General features: G+C 33.6%; 1 protein-coding gene across 11 annotated transcripts in view; it reads right to left on the bottom strand.

Annotated features, from left to right (window-relative positions):
• TCF12 (transcription factor 12) overlaps nt 1-18,361 on the bottom strand; it is a 301,154-nt gene that overhangs the window by 44,629 nt on the left and 238,164 nt on the right. The window contains exon 1 of one of the 11 annotated variants that reach the window (XM_081162124.1): nt 9,859-10,404. The exons of 9 other annotated variants lie outside the window; for them this stretch is intronic. In XM_081162124.1, the coding sequence (XP_081018250.1) occupies nt 9,859-10,023 (165 nt within the window). In that variant the 5' untranslated portion in view covers nt 10,024-10,404. Of the gene's footprint in view, nt 1-9,858; nt 10,405-18,361 lie in introns of those variants that run through there. One more of the 11 variants, XM_081162123.1, reaches the window with a different exon arrangement.

The following is an 18,361-nucleotide window of genomic DNA, read 5'->3' as shown; positions in this document are numbered from 1 at the left end:
TATGGGAACATGTGTAAAAAAAAAAAAAATCAGTTTTTGCATAAGCATAAAAAATTTCTGGAATTACATATGAGAAACTTTTTTTTTCTTTTTGAAACTTTAAAAAAAAAAAATCTATTGATTTCAGAGAGCAAGAGAAAGGGAGAGAGAGAGAGATAGAAACATCAATGATGAGAGAGTCATCGATCGGCTGCCTCCTACACGCCCCTGACCGGGGATCAAGCCAGCAACCTGGGCCAGTGCCCTGACCAGGAATCGAACCCCGATCGTCTGGATCCTACGTCAACGCTGAACCGCTGAGCCACACCGGGCCAGGCTACATATGAAAAACTTAATGGTAACACATCTGGACTGAGAACTGGAAAGGAGGACATTTACTTTATGTCCTTCCACACAGTTTGATATTTTTACCCTGAGCACTTATTTCTATGCACTAATAAAAAAGTCGAGAGAGCACACACTGAGATTACAATGGGAGCCAAATTTTTAATTTACATAAGCTATCATTTATATTCAGTTAGTCTTTCACTGAAGTATTAACTAACTGTAAAGACTTCTGGCAAATTACTTAATCCTCCGGACTCAACTTCCTCATTGGTAAGATAGTGCGAACAATACCTGCATTAGGGGGTTGATGGGAATATCAGACAAGATAATACATATAAAATGTTTAGCACAGTGACCACTCACCAAGTAATAGCTAATAGTATCTTCTTTCTAGCATTCTTATAGGAGCAGTTATAATGCTATATATTGTCCCTGTTCAGTCCTCAAATACTATTTCTTACAGCTGTCTGACATGATCCTACAAATTTATTCTAAATAAAAGGTTAAAATGCCCATTTTAACTCTTCTTGCTAGTTGTGCTGACACTTGCACAGGTGTGTCTTTTTAATGGATTGCTAACTCAGGTTAGTTTCCTATCTTTCACATCCCAAAGGTAAAGCATACATCTCTGGTACCTGAGAAGTTTGGGACAAGATATATTCCTATGAATTACCAAGAAGGATCCTCGATAGGGGAATACAGTAAATAAAGTGTTTCTTTTCATTACACACACACACACACACACCCGAGATTTTTCTAGCTTAGTGTTATTACATAAAAATAGTATTAAAATGAAATAACTGAGTATATACAAATGTGTTTGGAATGTATTATATAGGCTGATAGGCAAGAAAAAGTTTTCAGGAAAGGAATTTTGCACTTTTTTCTTTGAATCAAGATTCAGTGTCTAAATTTAGCCACAGATAGATGCCCTTTATTCCCTTTATATATAGATTTTCTCAAACTAGGCTGAAACCACAAACAACAAAAAGTCAAGTAAATCCAAAGATGCAGCAACAAAATACAATGATAATAAAATTTAGAAAACAGCATTAGAAAATGTTTTTTTGTTGCAAATGCTTATTTACTATATACATCATCACTGATCTGAAAGAATGAAATACTGTACAAAATTCTCTAATTCTATCCAGGTTATAGACTGAAACAGTATGTAAGCCTCCCACTGATAATTATGAAAAACTCCAGCTTTGATGTCATTTCATTAAAAAAACCTACATAATTTGCCAGTTTAAATTTATATATAATTTATCAATTTATATTTCTTTATCCGTATTACCATTCAATTCACTGTATTCTAAACAGAATATACTTACACTTTAATAAAAAGATAAACCTCACTTTACTTATTTACAAATCGCTGTCAAATAAAGAATATATTGATTAGATAATGGTTAATAGATGGCTGTCAAGTAAAGCAAAAAAAACTAAGATATACCACACAGAGAGACTTGTCTACTCCTGCAACAGTTTTGAAGCTATACAGAGAAAATAAAATGGACTCATTTTGGAGGTAAAGTTATTTTTAATGTTAGTTTTTATAAGCAGGCTTTGAAACATAAATGGACTTTTGAAGGATAGACCTTATACAGGAAAATGGTAAAAACTAAACTACCATAAGTTTATTATATATTTACTAACTTAAGTTCAAAGTTTTTATCTTAATAAAAATATTTTTAAAAACTCGCTTCTCAGAGAGGCTCATCTAACAGCATTTCTAACACAGCCAAAGAACTTTACTTTTGGTATCTTAACCATAGCTTGCAAAAACATAGATGCAATGTTATGAAGCAGCAGTTGTGCCAGTCTCGATTTTTCAGATCAAAGAGTTCTTGCGGCAAAGCGCAACTGATGTGGTCTCAAAGACTTTATTAACTCCAGATGTAGGGAAATAGTCAGCCAATTCCACAAAAAGAGCAAGTCTCTTTTAGTTACAATCAGTACTGGCCACAAATTAAAACCAGACTGCTTATGTCATCTGATCACCTGCACATAGATGCCAGTTTTTTTTTCTAGTTAATGATCTAATCATACGTTTAAATCTTAAGTATGATTTTGTATCACAACAAATAATCTCAAAACTAAGAGAAAAGAATATGTATGCTTCAAGAGGATTAAAATCTACCAGGAGTCAAACTATTTAAAAAGAAATAGAAAAAGTACAAATAAGTAACTTAAGGTGTTCTATTAAAATGTGGTAGATGCTCAAATTGTCTTTAGAATTCTAGCTCCATTTAAGAATGTCGGGCTCACAGTAGCTATCATGAGACTTTCTTCTTTCCCAAGCATTTATATTTTATCCTTCAGGAATGGTGATGAGAGAAATTCTGAGTGTCTGGTGAATAGAACCATAACATTTATTCCAACTTGAACGAATATATAACTGAAAATCTAACAGTACCTCCCCTTCACTGTTAAAGAACAAACCCACATTAATATCTTTAATGTCCTCATTCCATCTGTACAAATTGACTTTTTAAGAGTGATAGAGTACTCCAGGGATGAAAATTTACAATTATAGCAAGCACACAATTATCCCTGGAATGTTTTAGCTCATACAACCAATTCGAGTCAAGTTAGCAAAAACAGATTCCCTTTTTCCTGTTTGGATGGTTCAGTTTATTCATACGGATAACCCCAAATTCAGGTCAGCCCATTCTGTTTAGCTGTAGAGGCTGGAGCTGTGTACTGTACTCTTGCTTTCAATGCATCCTTCATGTAATTAATATTGGAAATATCTATGCAAAGCAGGGAGGCATAATGATTTTCTGATGTTTATTGAAAAAAGGTGCAAGGAAGTAAAAGCTTTGTTAAAAAGATATTTTCTTTTTAACTTGTCACACCCAGTGATGAGTTGAAAGACAATGTCATCCCCCACGCTTTTTAAAATATAGATTCACAGCCTGTGTAGTGACTGATATTTTTAAATATCCCAAATGATGAGGAGATGAGTTGGGAATTTTCTTTAGTATGTGAGAATAGCTGTATATCCTAATTAAGATACCTTCTACAGAAAATGAGAGGAATGCTTTAGCTGAGCACTATCCAATAGATGTTTCTGTGATGATGGAAATGTTCTATATCTGTGCTATACAATGGTAGTCACTAGTAACACGTGACTATGGAACACTTGAAATGAATTTTTAATTTAATTTAATTTAATTTAAATAGTCATACGTGACCAGTGGTTACTACAGAACACAGGTTTAGATCACTCTTCCTTACCTAGATGTTTAAAATTACATAAATTACTTTGAAAGAAATACTCTAAAAGTCATAAGCTCCAAGGCCCATCAAGACCATAATCAGCCTAAACTCTCAAACATTTTGGGAACACCTTCAGCTACTTTGGAAAGAAAAAGAGAGAAGCTTATCCATTTTTCTGAGCATGCTCTTCCACAGAAATTATTACCAAGATTTCAATATGTTTAAGTTTCTATTTGTTCTTTTGTCCAGATGGTTTGAATAGTTCTCTTTTAAGTTCTATATGTTAAATATCATTAAATACTTTAATATATGCTAACATGAACCTCCAATATGTAAAAAAGCTTATGCTAATAACAGAAATCATCTGTAGCACAACCTTTATCAACTTACCAAAATAACAAAATAAAACAAAATCACTTCACTAATTTACCCTACCACCATAATTTTAAAATAAAAATGTGAAATCATATTCAGGAACCTCCACATAATTTATCTGATATTTTGTATAACTATATTTTATATTAAACAAAAAATTTTACAAGCTGGTACTTAAAACCTGAAAGAAAAAAAAAGGTGCAGGTCACTGGGAAAAAAGAAAACCCTAACCCAAGTCAAAATACTGTAATTAAACTTCTGGGCCAATATTTTTTAAAATGTGCACATTTAAGAGTTAACACTAAAAAAATTAAGAGAGAAAAGCTAAGTAATTGTTAAAAGATTTATTTTTTAGTTATTGCTGATTAACCTATGCAAATTCCATGTACAGTAACATACACAAATAACAGCTTCCTGAATTTTGTGGGACCTGAATTTAGTAAAAAGCTGTTTAAAAAAGAGTAAATTAAAAACTTGTTTAATAATTATACTCACTCAGATAAGAATGCTAGATAAGTGTTAAAGAAGTTAAAGAAATTTCCCTAAAATGACTTCCTATTGATTTTTCTGATCATTTTTGATACATTACTTTCTGTAAATACTGATCTTCTATATATGTACTCAGATAAAAAGCATCTTTAACCTAAATGGCAAAATTTTAAAGTTTCTGAAATTTAAGTCTTCCTACTTTCCTTGTTCCTTCTCTAATCAAAATTAAAATGAATATAACCCCAAAGAAAAAGTCATTAAAACATTTAAATAAATCTATGAAACAGCAGTCTAATGAAAGAATTCCCCAAATTAGAATACAAAAACGACATGTTTGATAAATATCTCAATGCTTTTAGTATTTTAATATTAAACAATTTTGCTATAAAGCCCAATCTATGACTATAGATCTTATGGTGTTCCAAACCTGAAGGAGAAAATATTTGGATAGTTCCAGTACTAAATACCACAAGAACTGAAATCAAAGGCATCATAAAGCAAAATGTCTAAAGTATAAGGACTAACTCAGGGACATACCAGCCATCTCTATGGAAGACTCTTTTCACCTAGTTAGCTCTAAGAATTTCTGTAAGAGGTATAAATGCATGTTTATATTTTCAGTAGTTTCATAAATAAAAGGAGCAGTATCTTTTCCCAAGAATTTCCAGAGACATGTTTAGGGGTGAAGTAAAATAAAATGTCCCTTCTGATATCAGTAAGGAAAAAAGAATTCCAGCTTTTGGTACAAAGCTGCTTAAAATTAATTACCACTTCTGCTGTCTAACAAGCATAACTGAGTATTACTGATTTCCATTTGTGAGAAAAACTTCTTAGGTAAGTCAAGCACATTTTTGTTAACCTTAACAGCACTGGGCACATTCCATTAGTTCTTTATTGTAACTGCTATCATTTCTATAATAACCATAAACTTTTTCCTGAGAGATAAATTGTGGAATTTTTAAGGGACTGGGTTTGAAATTTGGATGATAGGATAATATACTGAACAAATCAATGAGTGTCACTTCTTAGTTACCTGCATTTTAAAGAAATTTAGACCCAACAATACAGCACCTGATCCCTTTCTTTAACATGCTCATTAACTAGTAGAAAGGGACATAAATTTCTTTCTAAAACATTAATAAAGCTGACCAGTGAGTGACAACATACTCTCTTGGCAGGGACTATAGTTTTAACTCACTGGTATTTGTGCTCACTTGAATCAAGAAAAAATGACCTTCTTAGATTCATATCTGGAATAGTCTCAGATATTTTTGGTAAGGAGAAAAACAAAGAAGATTTAAGCTGAAGTCCTTGTCATTCAAAGTCTTTAGTATTCTAGCTTCAGAGAATTATTAAATGACTTCATGTTTTCCCTATCATACACATTAGATTTAACTCTACTGGGCTCACAGACAGCCTGGAAATTTGAATTAATTTAATTGTATTTTCTTTCCTCTCCCATGTTAATTAGTAACAAATCTCCAATGAAACAGAAATGTAGTTCTATATATTCTCACATGGGTTTCTGTGCTTTTATTAACTGAAAATGTTGATTTCAAAAACAAGTCTTAGAAATATTTCCAGTGCAATTTTAGCTATTTGTGACCCTACTTCTTATAAAAATATAAATTATGTGGGAAGACAGGTGCCAAAACTTTGGCTAAACCAGTTTCCAGTACTATGAGTTCTATTTGAAGAGGAGACCTGCTAGTCTTATTTCCTGAGTTTTTAAACATATCTAGGATAGTTTTAAATTCTTCACCTTAAACAGAAATAAAAATTTGCTTGACTGACCACATCAATTAGCATTCAGAAAATTATTAGTCTGATCAGAAATGCAAAAGGTATTTATTTTTAAGAATGGCCTGGTGTTTTCCTCAGTTACATTTTCTTTCCACTGTAGTATGTTTTGATACGAATGGTAGTAAGGATGAATGAAGTTTGGCCCTTTGCTATGGAGACTAGTTTACTTGCCCTTGGCTAGTATTTTCTGTTTCTTCAAAAGAGAAAACCTGCTCTTGGCAGAGAGACCTGGGTTCAATTCTGCCTTAAGCACTTATTAATGGGGTGGGCTTGAGCAAGTTACTTAACTTCCCTGAACCTCGTTTTCCTTATTTATAAAAGGTTAGAAACAGATAAATGACAGAGTGAAGACAAGAATTAAACGGGGTAAACATAAAGTCCCAGCAGAGTTCCTGACACAGAGTAGTCCTTATAATCATGTTAGTTCCTGCCTCTTCTTTCCCCAATTCCATACAAAGAAGCTCAACATTCAAAACATATTTTTAAGCTTGAGTTTTAAAACTTGCATTTCTGTGTTGTCCCTAATAAGATTAAAATAATCCCCAAAACAATTAAAAGAACATCATGTCTGTACTTGCTGCAGTTTTTATACCTGGAATACTTTGCAGCATCTTCAGTTCAAGGCCTAGAAAATGGAGGCTGACCGATTAGAGGAAGGCCGAAACTCCAGAATCCTCAACGTGGGGAAAAGAGGAGGAATCCTCTCCTCTCCTCCCAAAACTTTCCTTCCTTTACCTCTAAGACTTTCTGTCTTTCTGCATAAAGGACACAATTTAGTTATATCAATGAGAAAACTGAATGCAATCCAAGTTCTTTATATATAAGGAACTTCAGAAACCCATTATTCCTTGCTATTTTTTACTTATTTTTTGGTTGCTATTTTTTAAAATCGCAAAAAATAAATATTCAAATGATTTTAAGTCCTCTATCATAAACACACACACATTAATATCTTACAGTATGGTTCAGAATACAGCTATACTAAAGGTACAGAACATTAACCCCTTCACTTTTCAAACAGTGGGAAAACAGGGTTAACATTTTTGGCTTTTCTTTTCTGTTTATAGGTGTCCATGCCTGTTATATTCCAGTAATACACACGGCCATATAATCTTAAATAATAAAATAGAAAAGGCTCTTCTCGGGTTGTTTTTTCCTACAGTCTGTCTTATTATTATAGTACCTCAAACATTTTCAAAATATATGGCATCAACTTGGAAATTTAAAAATAAAAGCCAAAAAAAGGGGGGAAAGCATTTTAAGATCAGTACCACTTAGGAGTTCTCGCTCTCTCATAATACTGGTAATAGAATCGTAAAAATAGAATCTATGTGAACTTACTAGCATTTCAAAATATTAATCTGCCCTATCGCCTTAAAATAAATTGATAAAAGGGGATCAAAAAGTGAGCTTAAATTTAACTTGTTTACTATGAGAATTATGTAAACATTCCTTAACTCAAATGAGGAAGTGTATTTCAGAGTCTAGAAATATTAAAGTGCTAGTTTTTGCTATAAAGCATTGATGGGTAGATGTTTCCTAATATATACTAAGACTGAGGTATTTACATAGTCTTTGGATAATGTAATTGCATTCCACATGATTTTCTTATTGAAGAGTTGTAAGAGAATAATAATAAAAAACTAGACAGAGGTGGTAAAAATAAAATGTATATAAGAAAACATATAAGACCAGGGGGCCTTATGATACAGAAGACTAAGACAATAAATATATCATCTCTTGATGCATTTTTCAGGAACATAAAAGCCACCTCTGACCTGTATCAGGCACAGGCTATCAATTTTCAGGCTACACTTCTCTACCATACCAGCTCCGTCATCTACACTAAGCCTGGAAATACTTAATACGATCAAAGCTGTTGCTCCCCCCACCCCAATGTAGAACAAAGAGAAATGTTGTAATAGAGTGATCTGTGCTCTCAAAAGAATAAAATCTAAACTCATTTTGAGTTATAGTCTCTCTGCTTCAAGGGTCCTGTATAATTAATTTTACTGAACTCACACACACACACACATACATACACACACACACACACACACTTCAGACTATTTTACTTAAAACTGAACATAAAAGAAAAATATTTTCACATTTGAAAGACAGTTGGCAAGGAAATGATATACAGATCAAGTAATTTCACTTATATTACCCCATCCAAATTACCTTTCACATTCTCTAAAGCTCTATCTATACGGGCAGTGTGAACACATACTTTTTATGAGTTTAAGGATAGTTTGGCTTGATTATCTATCATCTATTAAGAAATCTTACCCAAAAGTTAACAACCAAAAGCTAACAGAGTCCAAAGAGGCCTTACCAAAGCAGTCAGAGAATGAAGGAATGCTTTCATTAGTTCTCACGTACCCTGGTTAGAAACATACAGGGTGGGGCAAAAGTAGTTCACAGTTGTGAGTATGTGAAACAGCATATATTCTGGCATTATTATTTATTAATTGTTGTATTTTCCATACAAACAACTGTTAACCTACTTTTGCCCCCATCCTGTATGCTACTTTAAAGCATGCAAGTGGTAGAAAGGGTAGGGACAAACGTATCTGGATTTTATACCTATTTTGGGAAATGTGATTAAATTTCCTTTGTAACTTCAAAGGTTAACATTAAAAATGCCTCCATTCCTAAGCAAAAAAACCCCCAAAACACTAAAGTTATAAGACACCTGAGGGAAAACTTTCTTGGGGAATGATTGAGGAGAAAAATACTGAATTTCTGACACAAACCCAAGATTATTATTCATTAGTATAACATTTTTATAATGTTTAACAATTATCTTAGCAAGATAACTCCCTCCTATTGTCTCTTCCAGAGAAGTTCACTTTCTGTTTAGAATATACAAAGTCTGCTGACTTAAAGATATTTTTGCAGAAACATACTAAATAATACTAAGTAATGAAAGAATAGAAAAGTCTTACTTAGCAACACAGAAAGGTATTATTTTAAAACATCTAACCATGTGCTGTAAATCGACCAGAAATACATTCTTTGGGAAATATAGAAACGCATTCTTTGAAAAATAGCGATTTATTTTATGAATCTGTACAGGGTCAAAATTCTAGTTTGATTGGAAACAGATGGTATCCCAGTAAAGTCAGGCTCTGGACCTGAAACTCCAAACAGGAAATACGGCCCTCACTAGCTGACTGCTTCCCTAATCATTCCCAGAGCTTCATACTTGTTATTTTTATGAATATCCAATATGACTTTCATCTTTGCTTTCTATCTAGAAAGCATTAAATAATCCTCTCTGTCTATATATGTGTGTGTACTTTATATACAGATTATATGTTTACAACATAGTGAAACATTAAAACAAAGGTACTTTCCAGCTCATTGCTAGTAAAGAAACCAGGCATTCAAAATAGTAACTCACAAATTGAAGTTTATTTTCTGTACTATTTAAAAAATAAAATCCAACACCTACTGAGTAACTGTGTCAAAGACACAACTTTACTGACACTACTTACAAAGAAATAGACAATCTAAACTTACTGTAGAAAATGATAAAACAAAACCTCACAGGTTTTAGTAAAAGGCAATTAATCTACACTGTTTTCCATTAAACAAGTCAGTCAGAAGCTATATGAACAAAGAATAAAGACTTACCGTTTTCCCATTGTAGTAATACATCAGAGAATTGCTGCCCATTCCAGGAACAGGATAAGCACAATACATGTTGATTTTGAAAATGTTACTGTTTGCAGCTAATGCACACAGCTTCTCTCCAAGACATACATCCACACAGCTAGAGTTGTCTTCAGCACTATGCATCCACACATGGATCTACTCAAAAGGAACTTATGCAAAACAGGACTGAACCAACTCACAGAGCAGAGAGGGAGGGTTTATGCTCTAAGTAACCTCTTTCAATTTCTATTAAGTCCTTGCATTGTGGAGGATACCGGTAAGACAAACTTTAGGATATTAAAAAAATACAAGTCACTTACAAATGCTAAAAAATAAAAATGATTTAGTGTCCTGGAAATAAATAACCCAAGGAATTATTAACTTTATCATATTTATGAGATTATCTATCTCAAAGAAAGGCAAACTGAGAGATCTGCTAATCTGTTTTTAGTTTTAATTAAATTAGAGCACTTGGGGCCGGGAAACTTAGCTTGCCACACCTCTAGCAACATTACCATCTGGCGTGGTCTAAAGTTGCTTCCAACTTTGATAAACACATGATCAAGCAATCAGGAATTGGAAACACTGAATCATGTGTAACAAGAAGGATCTAGGCAGTTAAGCCTTGTACAAAATCACTTCCTGGAGAAAGCGGACCTGTCATGTAAGTACCTCTTAACTAGCTAGAACAAAGAATGATTTTTTTAAATTATAAAAATCATATTGAAAAAGGAAAAGGAACACATTTCATGGGAATGATCAGTCCAAAAAACAGATTTTCAGTTATAAAGATCCTTAAATTCCTCATTCATAACACCAATTAAAAGTTTACAATGGACTGCACTCTTCTAGAACATCTAATATGTATTAAGCAATTCAGTAATTAAATATTAAAAACAAACAAGGTTTTGTATTCCCTTATTAAAAAGTATGAAAAGCTGGTGTGTATTAACAGACAAAATGTACACTCTGGCTGATAACCTAAAAAATGTTTCTTAGAACTCTTTCCTCCTCCCAAGTTCATTACTGGTCATAAGGAATACTTTACTCATATTTCAATGTTAATGCTCACATTTCTCAAAAAGGAAAAATAATCAGTGTTGGAATCTCATAGATTTCAAAAATTCATTCCATTTAGAAGTCAAAAGGTTTTAGACATTGTCTGCAAATACATAGTTCTCACACACAAACACATTTTGTTATTAAAAAACTGGTGCGGACCAAAGCAGAACAACTTTTCCCCCGATGTGTCCCTCCGAGTCTCTTTGTCCTGTCTTCTCCCTGTGCCCTGCAGGCTCGCAGAGCTGTGTCAATCACACGAGAGAGCTCACAGGCTGCAAAAAGGGCACTTTACTTTTTTAAAGATACCTTTGGTGAAGAACTTAGAAACATTCTATAAGGCCCCCCATTCTTATGGAACATATTGATCAAATTATAAGTAATAAAACTAAATAAGACAGTAAGGCCAGCTAACTTCACAATGTTTAAAAGCTGATGGTATCGAAATAACAATAAAACCTCCCCACACTCTCCAGATATAGAAAAGGCTAAGCAGCAGCTGCAAAAGAACATCACTGTACAGCAGACTATTAAAATGCCAGTCTGCAGAGTGGTCTGCAACTTCCTCCCTCCTGAGAGACCACAAAGACCCATTTCAATCCTTAGAGAACTGTGTAAAAAGCTTTGATTTACAATTAACAATGCCATGCCTTAAAACCATTCAAGTAAATTTTAGTCTTTCATAGTCTTTTTCTAACAGAACAGCTACTCCTAAAAAATAAAAACCACAAAAAAATCAACCACCTAAAATGAAATTTCCTTTTCTCTTAATGATGATGATTATTATTTTTTTAAAAAAACCTTACTTTTGAATAGAAATTGAGGCAGGATGGGGGGAGGGGAAGCCACAAAGCACTGACAATACTTCAATGTTTTTTCCTCTGTAACCATTATTCCAACCTGAGAAAACTTTTATATATTGGTTAAAAAAAATCCACCTCAGTAGTTAGGCTCATTTCTCTGGGGCTTGCCAGAAAAGGGAGTGAGTGCTATGTTGTCTGATAAAACAAAAGCATAATGTAACTACGAAACCTTAGCTATTAAAAGCACAACACAAATTTTAGTATTTTATCATTAGTTATTCATTGTAGAATCAACTATATGATATTCTGAAAGGAAGAGACAAATTTCCAAGTAAAAAAGAAATTCAGAGTAAAGTCAGACAGCATAACCTTTTAATGTTCTAAAGCAGTTTACTAAATTGCTATTAAACCTGAATGTGAAATATAATAGTTTCTAAGCAGAGTTGAGTAATTAAAATCTTTTGTTTCTACTCTTCATTCTTCCTCTCAAAAACACAGATACAAAATCCATGTGTGTATTTAAGACCCCTTTCCCCCAATACATAATACATTCACTAGGCATACACAGCTTACTCTAATAGAGTGTATCTAGAAATGGGTGGTGGTGGTAAGGTAGATCTGCATATATATGACATTAAACTCATTCCTCAAAAAAAGTAAGTCACCAAAAAAACCTGGTGGTAATCTAAATAAAATGTTCCCATATTCTACTTGTACATTATGGTAAGGCCTTTTAAGTTTGTTGCTCCAAAATATCTTTTTGAAGTTGCCTTACCCAAAAGAAACTAAAATTGGTTGACGTAGACAGTCATTTTCTTTATCACAGTTACAAATTAACTTATATGATAAAGTCTTTTTCTCTTCCTCAAAAATATTTTTTGAAAAAACTTAATTTAATCTATGTAACAGCTGCAGCACAATTTTTTTCTTAAGGAGAATCATATTACAGGAAAAAATGCATATAGATGGATCAAGTGCTGCTCTAGTCAATGCAGTTGTTTAATCTTTGCCTTTTTATTTTTTTAAAGGAACATGTCAAGGGTTAATCCTGTGACTCCATCTGACAAAATGAGTCAGCTGGAGACAGGGCCACTTTTTAAACCTGATTTCAGACAGACATGCTGTCTGCACAGGAGCTCTGAACTGTCATGCACTTTTATTCTGAACTGTTTCCACCCACAGTTCTACGTAATCATTTGTGTTATTCTAAGATTATGTGATCTGACTTGTCACACTACCTAGTCCAAAATCTAAAAATTCACCAAGTTTCATAACCAAATGGGCATACTGTACACATGGGCAACATGATTAATGAAAATGTCAGAGAACCCTGGAAAAAAAAAAAAAAAGACTTGGAGCCACATATCTATTATTAGCAAACTGATGATTCCTGGTTTGAGGATTATTGCATTTCACCGATTTTCAAATATGCTTACCCTCTTCAATGGTTCAGGATGTGATATTTATTGCCATTCTAACAGTCATTAAGTACAGGCCTAAGCTAGATAAGAAAAAGCTATAAAGTGCTTTGCCTAAGCAGTTTACTTCTTTACTGAACATTTAAGAGAAGATGTTTTCAAAAGTCTACTAGGTGGGATTTTCTGGCTACTTTAGTTTACATTCCAGGCCCTCATGCAAAAACTTCCTTTTCCCTTATTTTTCTGTTGATTGGGAAAAACTGGCAGATCTTCCTTGGAGAACTATGCACTATTTCTTGGGATTAACCATACAGTACTTTAATCTAGTTTATTAGCTCTTCTTTATTCCTGGTATTTGGATCACCATAACTCTGTTTTTAGAACTGTCCTTAAAGCAAGAACGTTTCAAGAGTGACCTAAAATTTAAAATTTTCAAAAAAAATTTAATTTAACCAAATTACATACCTTGAATTAATTAAGGCCAGCCAGTTACTGGTTAATCTTATTGTGCATATATTTTAATTTTTTATTATTACTTTTCAAAATCCTCACCTGAGGATATGTTCCTATTCATTTTAGAGAGAGAGAGGAAGGGAGAGAGAGCAAGAGAGACACTGATGTGAGAGAGAAACATTGATCAATTGCCTCCTGTATCTATGCGCCTGACCAGGGACTTGGCATGTGCCCTGACAGAATCTAACCCACAACTCCTTGGTGTATGGGGAAAACATTCTAATCAACTGAGCCACCCGGCTAGGGCTTATTGTACATTTTTTCTAAAACAAGTAGGCAACATTCTGGTGTCCCAAAAGGCCAGAAGATCTAGTTGGGAGAAAAAAAATCTAAAACTCACTCATAAGATTTCTCATGAAAAGTTTCAACATTAATTCTAAGTAAACCAATTCATGGAAAACAAGACTTTGTGATAAAAGAAGCCAAACAAAGTTCACATGTGACTAATTCTACAAATGAACTCTTTATTTTCCTAAAGTGTGAAATTCAGTAAATAACTAATAAATGATTGGCTGTAAAGGAGGTGAGCGTGAGGATAGGTTTAAGAGGATAATATGCGAAAAAACCTACAAGTGGGCAGATACAAAGCAAAAGACCCTTCTCAATGTCTCCTCTTATTTAGCTTGTAGAGAGTTGACTTGCAAGTGTATGCTGTTTCCTAAATGTACAGTATTTGTTTAGCCTGGCTGACTAAATCAGACACAAAATCAGACACCAAAATTCTAGGTTTTATATTTTAACATTATATTGCAGATTTTTCTAGTAGATGCTGCTTTTGTTTAAAAAATCTATTCCCTAAGTGTCCATAAGGTTGGCTTTCCGGTCTTTTTTCAATATCCTCACAATTTAGAAAAATTACTTTCACAAAAATGAAAATAAGAATATAAAATTCTAGTGAAATAATGCATCCCTCTTAAACTAATCTAATAACATTCAATGCATATTAAAGATAATGCTATTGACCTTAAATTATATATTGTACCTTCTAATTCAACAATGTCACTTATCTTGCTGATACCATTCAATCAGTAAGAAGATTTCCAAATATTGTCTTTCCACCATATGAAAATATTAAAAATCAAAGACCTAATTTTGTCATCTTATTCAGGTGATATGCTGAATTGTTCCAACTGTGCCTCCTTATGAGTACCTAAATCTTAGCCAAACCAATAATCAGAGTTATACCGAATGATACTATATAGATTTATCTGAGAACTGGTACACAACTTATTTCGATATATCAACATACACATAAAATACAGTTCTCAGAGCAGAGTGAAAACACATGTTAAAGTTTACAAATCACATCACCTGTCTCAGAAATAGAACGTCAGATTTCTTATCTGTTTACAAAAATCTCTAGACTAACTTGAATTTTAGAAATGATTAATGATTAACAAATTAGAAAACACCTACCTATATAGCCAATGGAAACAATCAGCTACATAAACTGCATTTATAGGGCAAAAGAATACTTGTTTAACTCCCCCTTTGACAACCAAATGACTATAATGAGGATGTGTAACACAGCCATACGTCCTGGAGGAGAAAGCAAATAAATCTTTCTGAGGTAAATAAATAGTATCCCTCTGACATCAACACTAACAGAACTGACAGATCATACAAAGCTTCTAAAAGGCAATCATCAGACACTCCTGCAAATGAGAGAGAACTGTAACTCCTGAGAACATGTAAAATATGAAGCAAATTGCATGTGTTTTTAAAAAAATCACAAACTCACTATAACAAAGCAGTTTTCTTTGAAATATTAAAGGGGAGGGCTCCCCGTCCCTAGTAATTCCTGCATCTCTTGGCTGTCCATTTCTTTCCCCACATGAATTGCACTTTGTCATTTTTCATTTACCACTTGAAATAACATGGTAAGAGAATCATTATATTGCAACTTGATAATTTTCCTGCAGATGGCTCTATAATCACAGGACTGTCTAATGGGGTGTGCACAAGTTAAAAAAAACACACACACAAAAACCCCCAAGGATGAGGACACCCAGGTTTTTAAATTCCTCAGTAAGTTAGCACTTCTGAAGAGCTTCCAAGACTGGACAAAGCTTTGCACTACTGACTTATTAGGCAACCTAACAACCTAACAAAAGAAAAGTGTAAGCAAACAAAACTATTTTAAAAAATCATCTATAGAAGGTAAACAATTTGGTCTTGAGTTGAGTTAGCTCTCCCTTAAGGAAAGTGCCACCCATCTTTTTGTTTCTTTTTCTGACCTGTGCAGGTTTTTTCCTCTGACCTGGAAAGAGCCTGATCCTTTCATTTTATGAGACATGAAACAGCACCAAGATATTCTATCCTATTTTAAAATTATTTTTAAAGAGACCAGAAGTAATATCTGCATTTCAGCCCAGAGCCATTTCAAGAACCTGCAATAAAGGGTGTATGATAAGAAGATATAGGAGATGGTGTCAGTTCAACATAGAACAAGGCAAAACAAAAATAAAGTCTGACTAATGTTTAGTAGGCTTCCTTCACCAGTAAAGGCAATATACCACCCCAACAATAAGTGTTCTGTGCCACACAGATTGGGAAATAGACACAAAACTTTGAAAAAGGAATCTGTGAAGTCACTTGTTCTATGTATCTATATCACATCTACACACAGTAGGACAGAAGTCAGGTTCCAGACACTGTGATGCCATACTGGATGATGAAAAAGAGCACTGGACTTGGAGTCAGGAGATAAGAGGAATCTGGGTTTTAGTTGCACCTCTTAGGAGGTCTGAGAGTTTAGGCTAGATCTTCAATTTCCCTGAGTCTAAGTTTCCATTTCTGCAAAATGTAGACATTAAACCAGGCCAAAGATTTCCTAGCCATTTCACCACCAATAAAATCTTTTATTATCTACTCTACCCTCAAACACTGAATTCCTGTTTTGAAAGTTCTTAGTATTCCAAACTCTTTTTTATGGAGTTATAATGAATATTTTCCCCTGTTTAAAAAACAACACAAAGCCATGGAACTTCCATTTAGAACTTCCAATTAAAGAAAAAATGAAGCATTGCCACGCTAAACTGAAATAATTCTAATAAAAAAAATTTCTTGTTTTAACAAGCCTGGGTAATTTTATTTCAGTTAACTACATAATTTGTTAAGTATTCTGAAATATTTTACATCTTGTCAGGTTAATATTTTTGAAGACCCAGGCTGTGACTCACTGGCATAGATAACATCTAGTGTCCACACCAACCTTAAACTGTACTTTTATAATCCTCTCTGCAAGTGGCATAATTAAAAGCCTAAAGCCTCACATGAAAGGTTGATACAAAAGGGAATACAAAAGCATAATTACAACTTATCAGTTCTAAGCTAAGAGTCCAAATGCTTTGTATTCTAATAACATTTATACTAGCAAATGAGGTATTTTTATAAGGGGTTAGTAATATACTTCCATTACCTAGTAATACTTTCATTTAAAATTAACATATTTTAAAAAAGCTTTCTAGTGTCTAGAACAAAATAGTAAACAAAGAAAGAAAAGGGCTGGCACCTCACCAGTAGGTAGCAACTCTTACTGAACTCTGTCCTCCTCGTTCAATTAGTTTGAAATTTTAATTTCTCACTAATGTGCAATTTGGCCTACATGTCAAATATTTTATGCTTAACATAGCATCCTATGGAAAATAAAAGATTTTGGGGCATGTCCTTCAAATAAACATGTAAGCTTCTAAGTGTTACACCTTCAGCAAGCAGCAAAGAGTTAAGGGGTCAGTGGGGAGCCCATCGTAATTAAGTAGGCTGTGGCTTCTGCACTGAAAAGAAGTTGGGCATAAGATGTGTTTCTTTGTGCCTTTCTTTAGGCTGGAGCATTTAGCAGATCAGTAAAAGAGACTGTTAAGCAGATTATAAACAAAGGTGGCTGTAATAAATATTTAGGTTGGAAAGTTTACAAGATACAATAGGATAGGAAAGGGTGAAAAGCAGGTACTTTTACAGGTGTGGGATCTTGAGGACACCTGTTGCCCTAACATTGGTTATTTCAGACTTAAATGACTGATCTATAAAAAACGGCTCAGACTGTGTTACTATAGTAGAACTGGCATAAGGATTATATGAATCTAAGAACACAATTATCGAATAATAAAACTTCATATGGAAAACCAAATGCAGGTCTTCCTAGTTCTAACACCTATGTATGCAGGAAGAACTTCAGTGATCTTTGCCACTGAAAAGACTTTTACTCTTCTGATGAAAAATTGGAGCTTTTTTCCTCCCTAAAATGCTTTTACAAAGTTTAAGCATGTTAATTGTTTTATAATATAGATGGTTAAAATACACTGTAGTTCTCCCTGAAGGATGTTGATTTCAGATTATCCAGTATGCTCTTTATACCTTCTCTGAGTAAACTGAGCCAGGAAGAAAGAGCTGACTGTATTGCTAATCTTTTGAGTTTGTTCATTTATTCAACAAATATTCACTGAGCACCTATTATGCAACTAGATGCTGCAAATAAAGCAATAAACAACACAAAATCCCTGCCTTAACAAGTTTCTCCTGGGCGAAACAAACAATAAACTAATTATAGTATATCAGATGGTAATAAGTGTTATAGAGAAAAACTCAGGAGGAAGGAGAAGGGCAGTGATGGGGGGGGGCATTGTTGCCATTTTATATAGGATGGTCAGATAAGAGTCCCAGTAATAAAATGATGTGTCATCAAAGAGA

This window comes from Miniopterus schreibersii (assembly GCF_964146895.1).
Source record: "Miniopterus schreibersii genome assembly, chromosome: 1".
NCBI lineage: Eukaryota > Metazoa > Chordata > Mammalia > Chiroptera > Miniopteridae > Miniopterus > Miniopterus schreibersii.
Note: the sequence above shows the minus strand (reverse complement) of the source record. Positions and strands in the feature narration are given on the sequence as shown.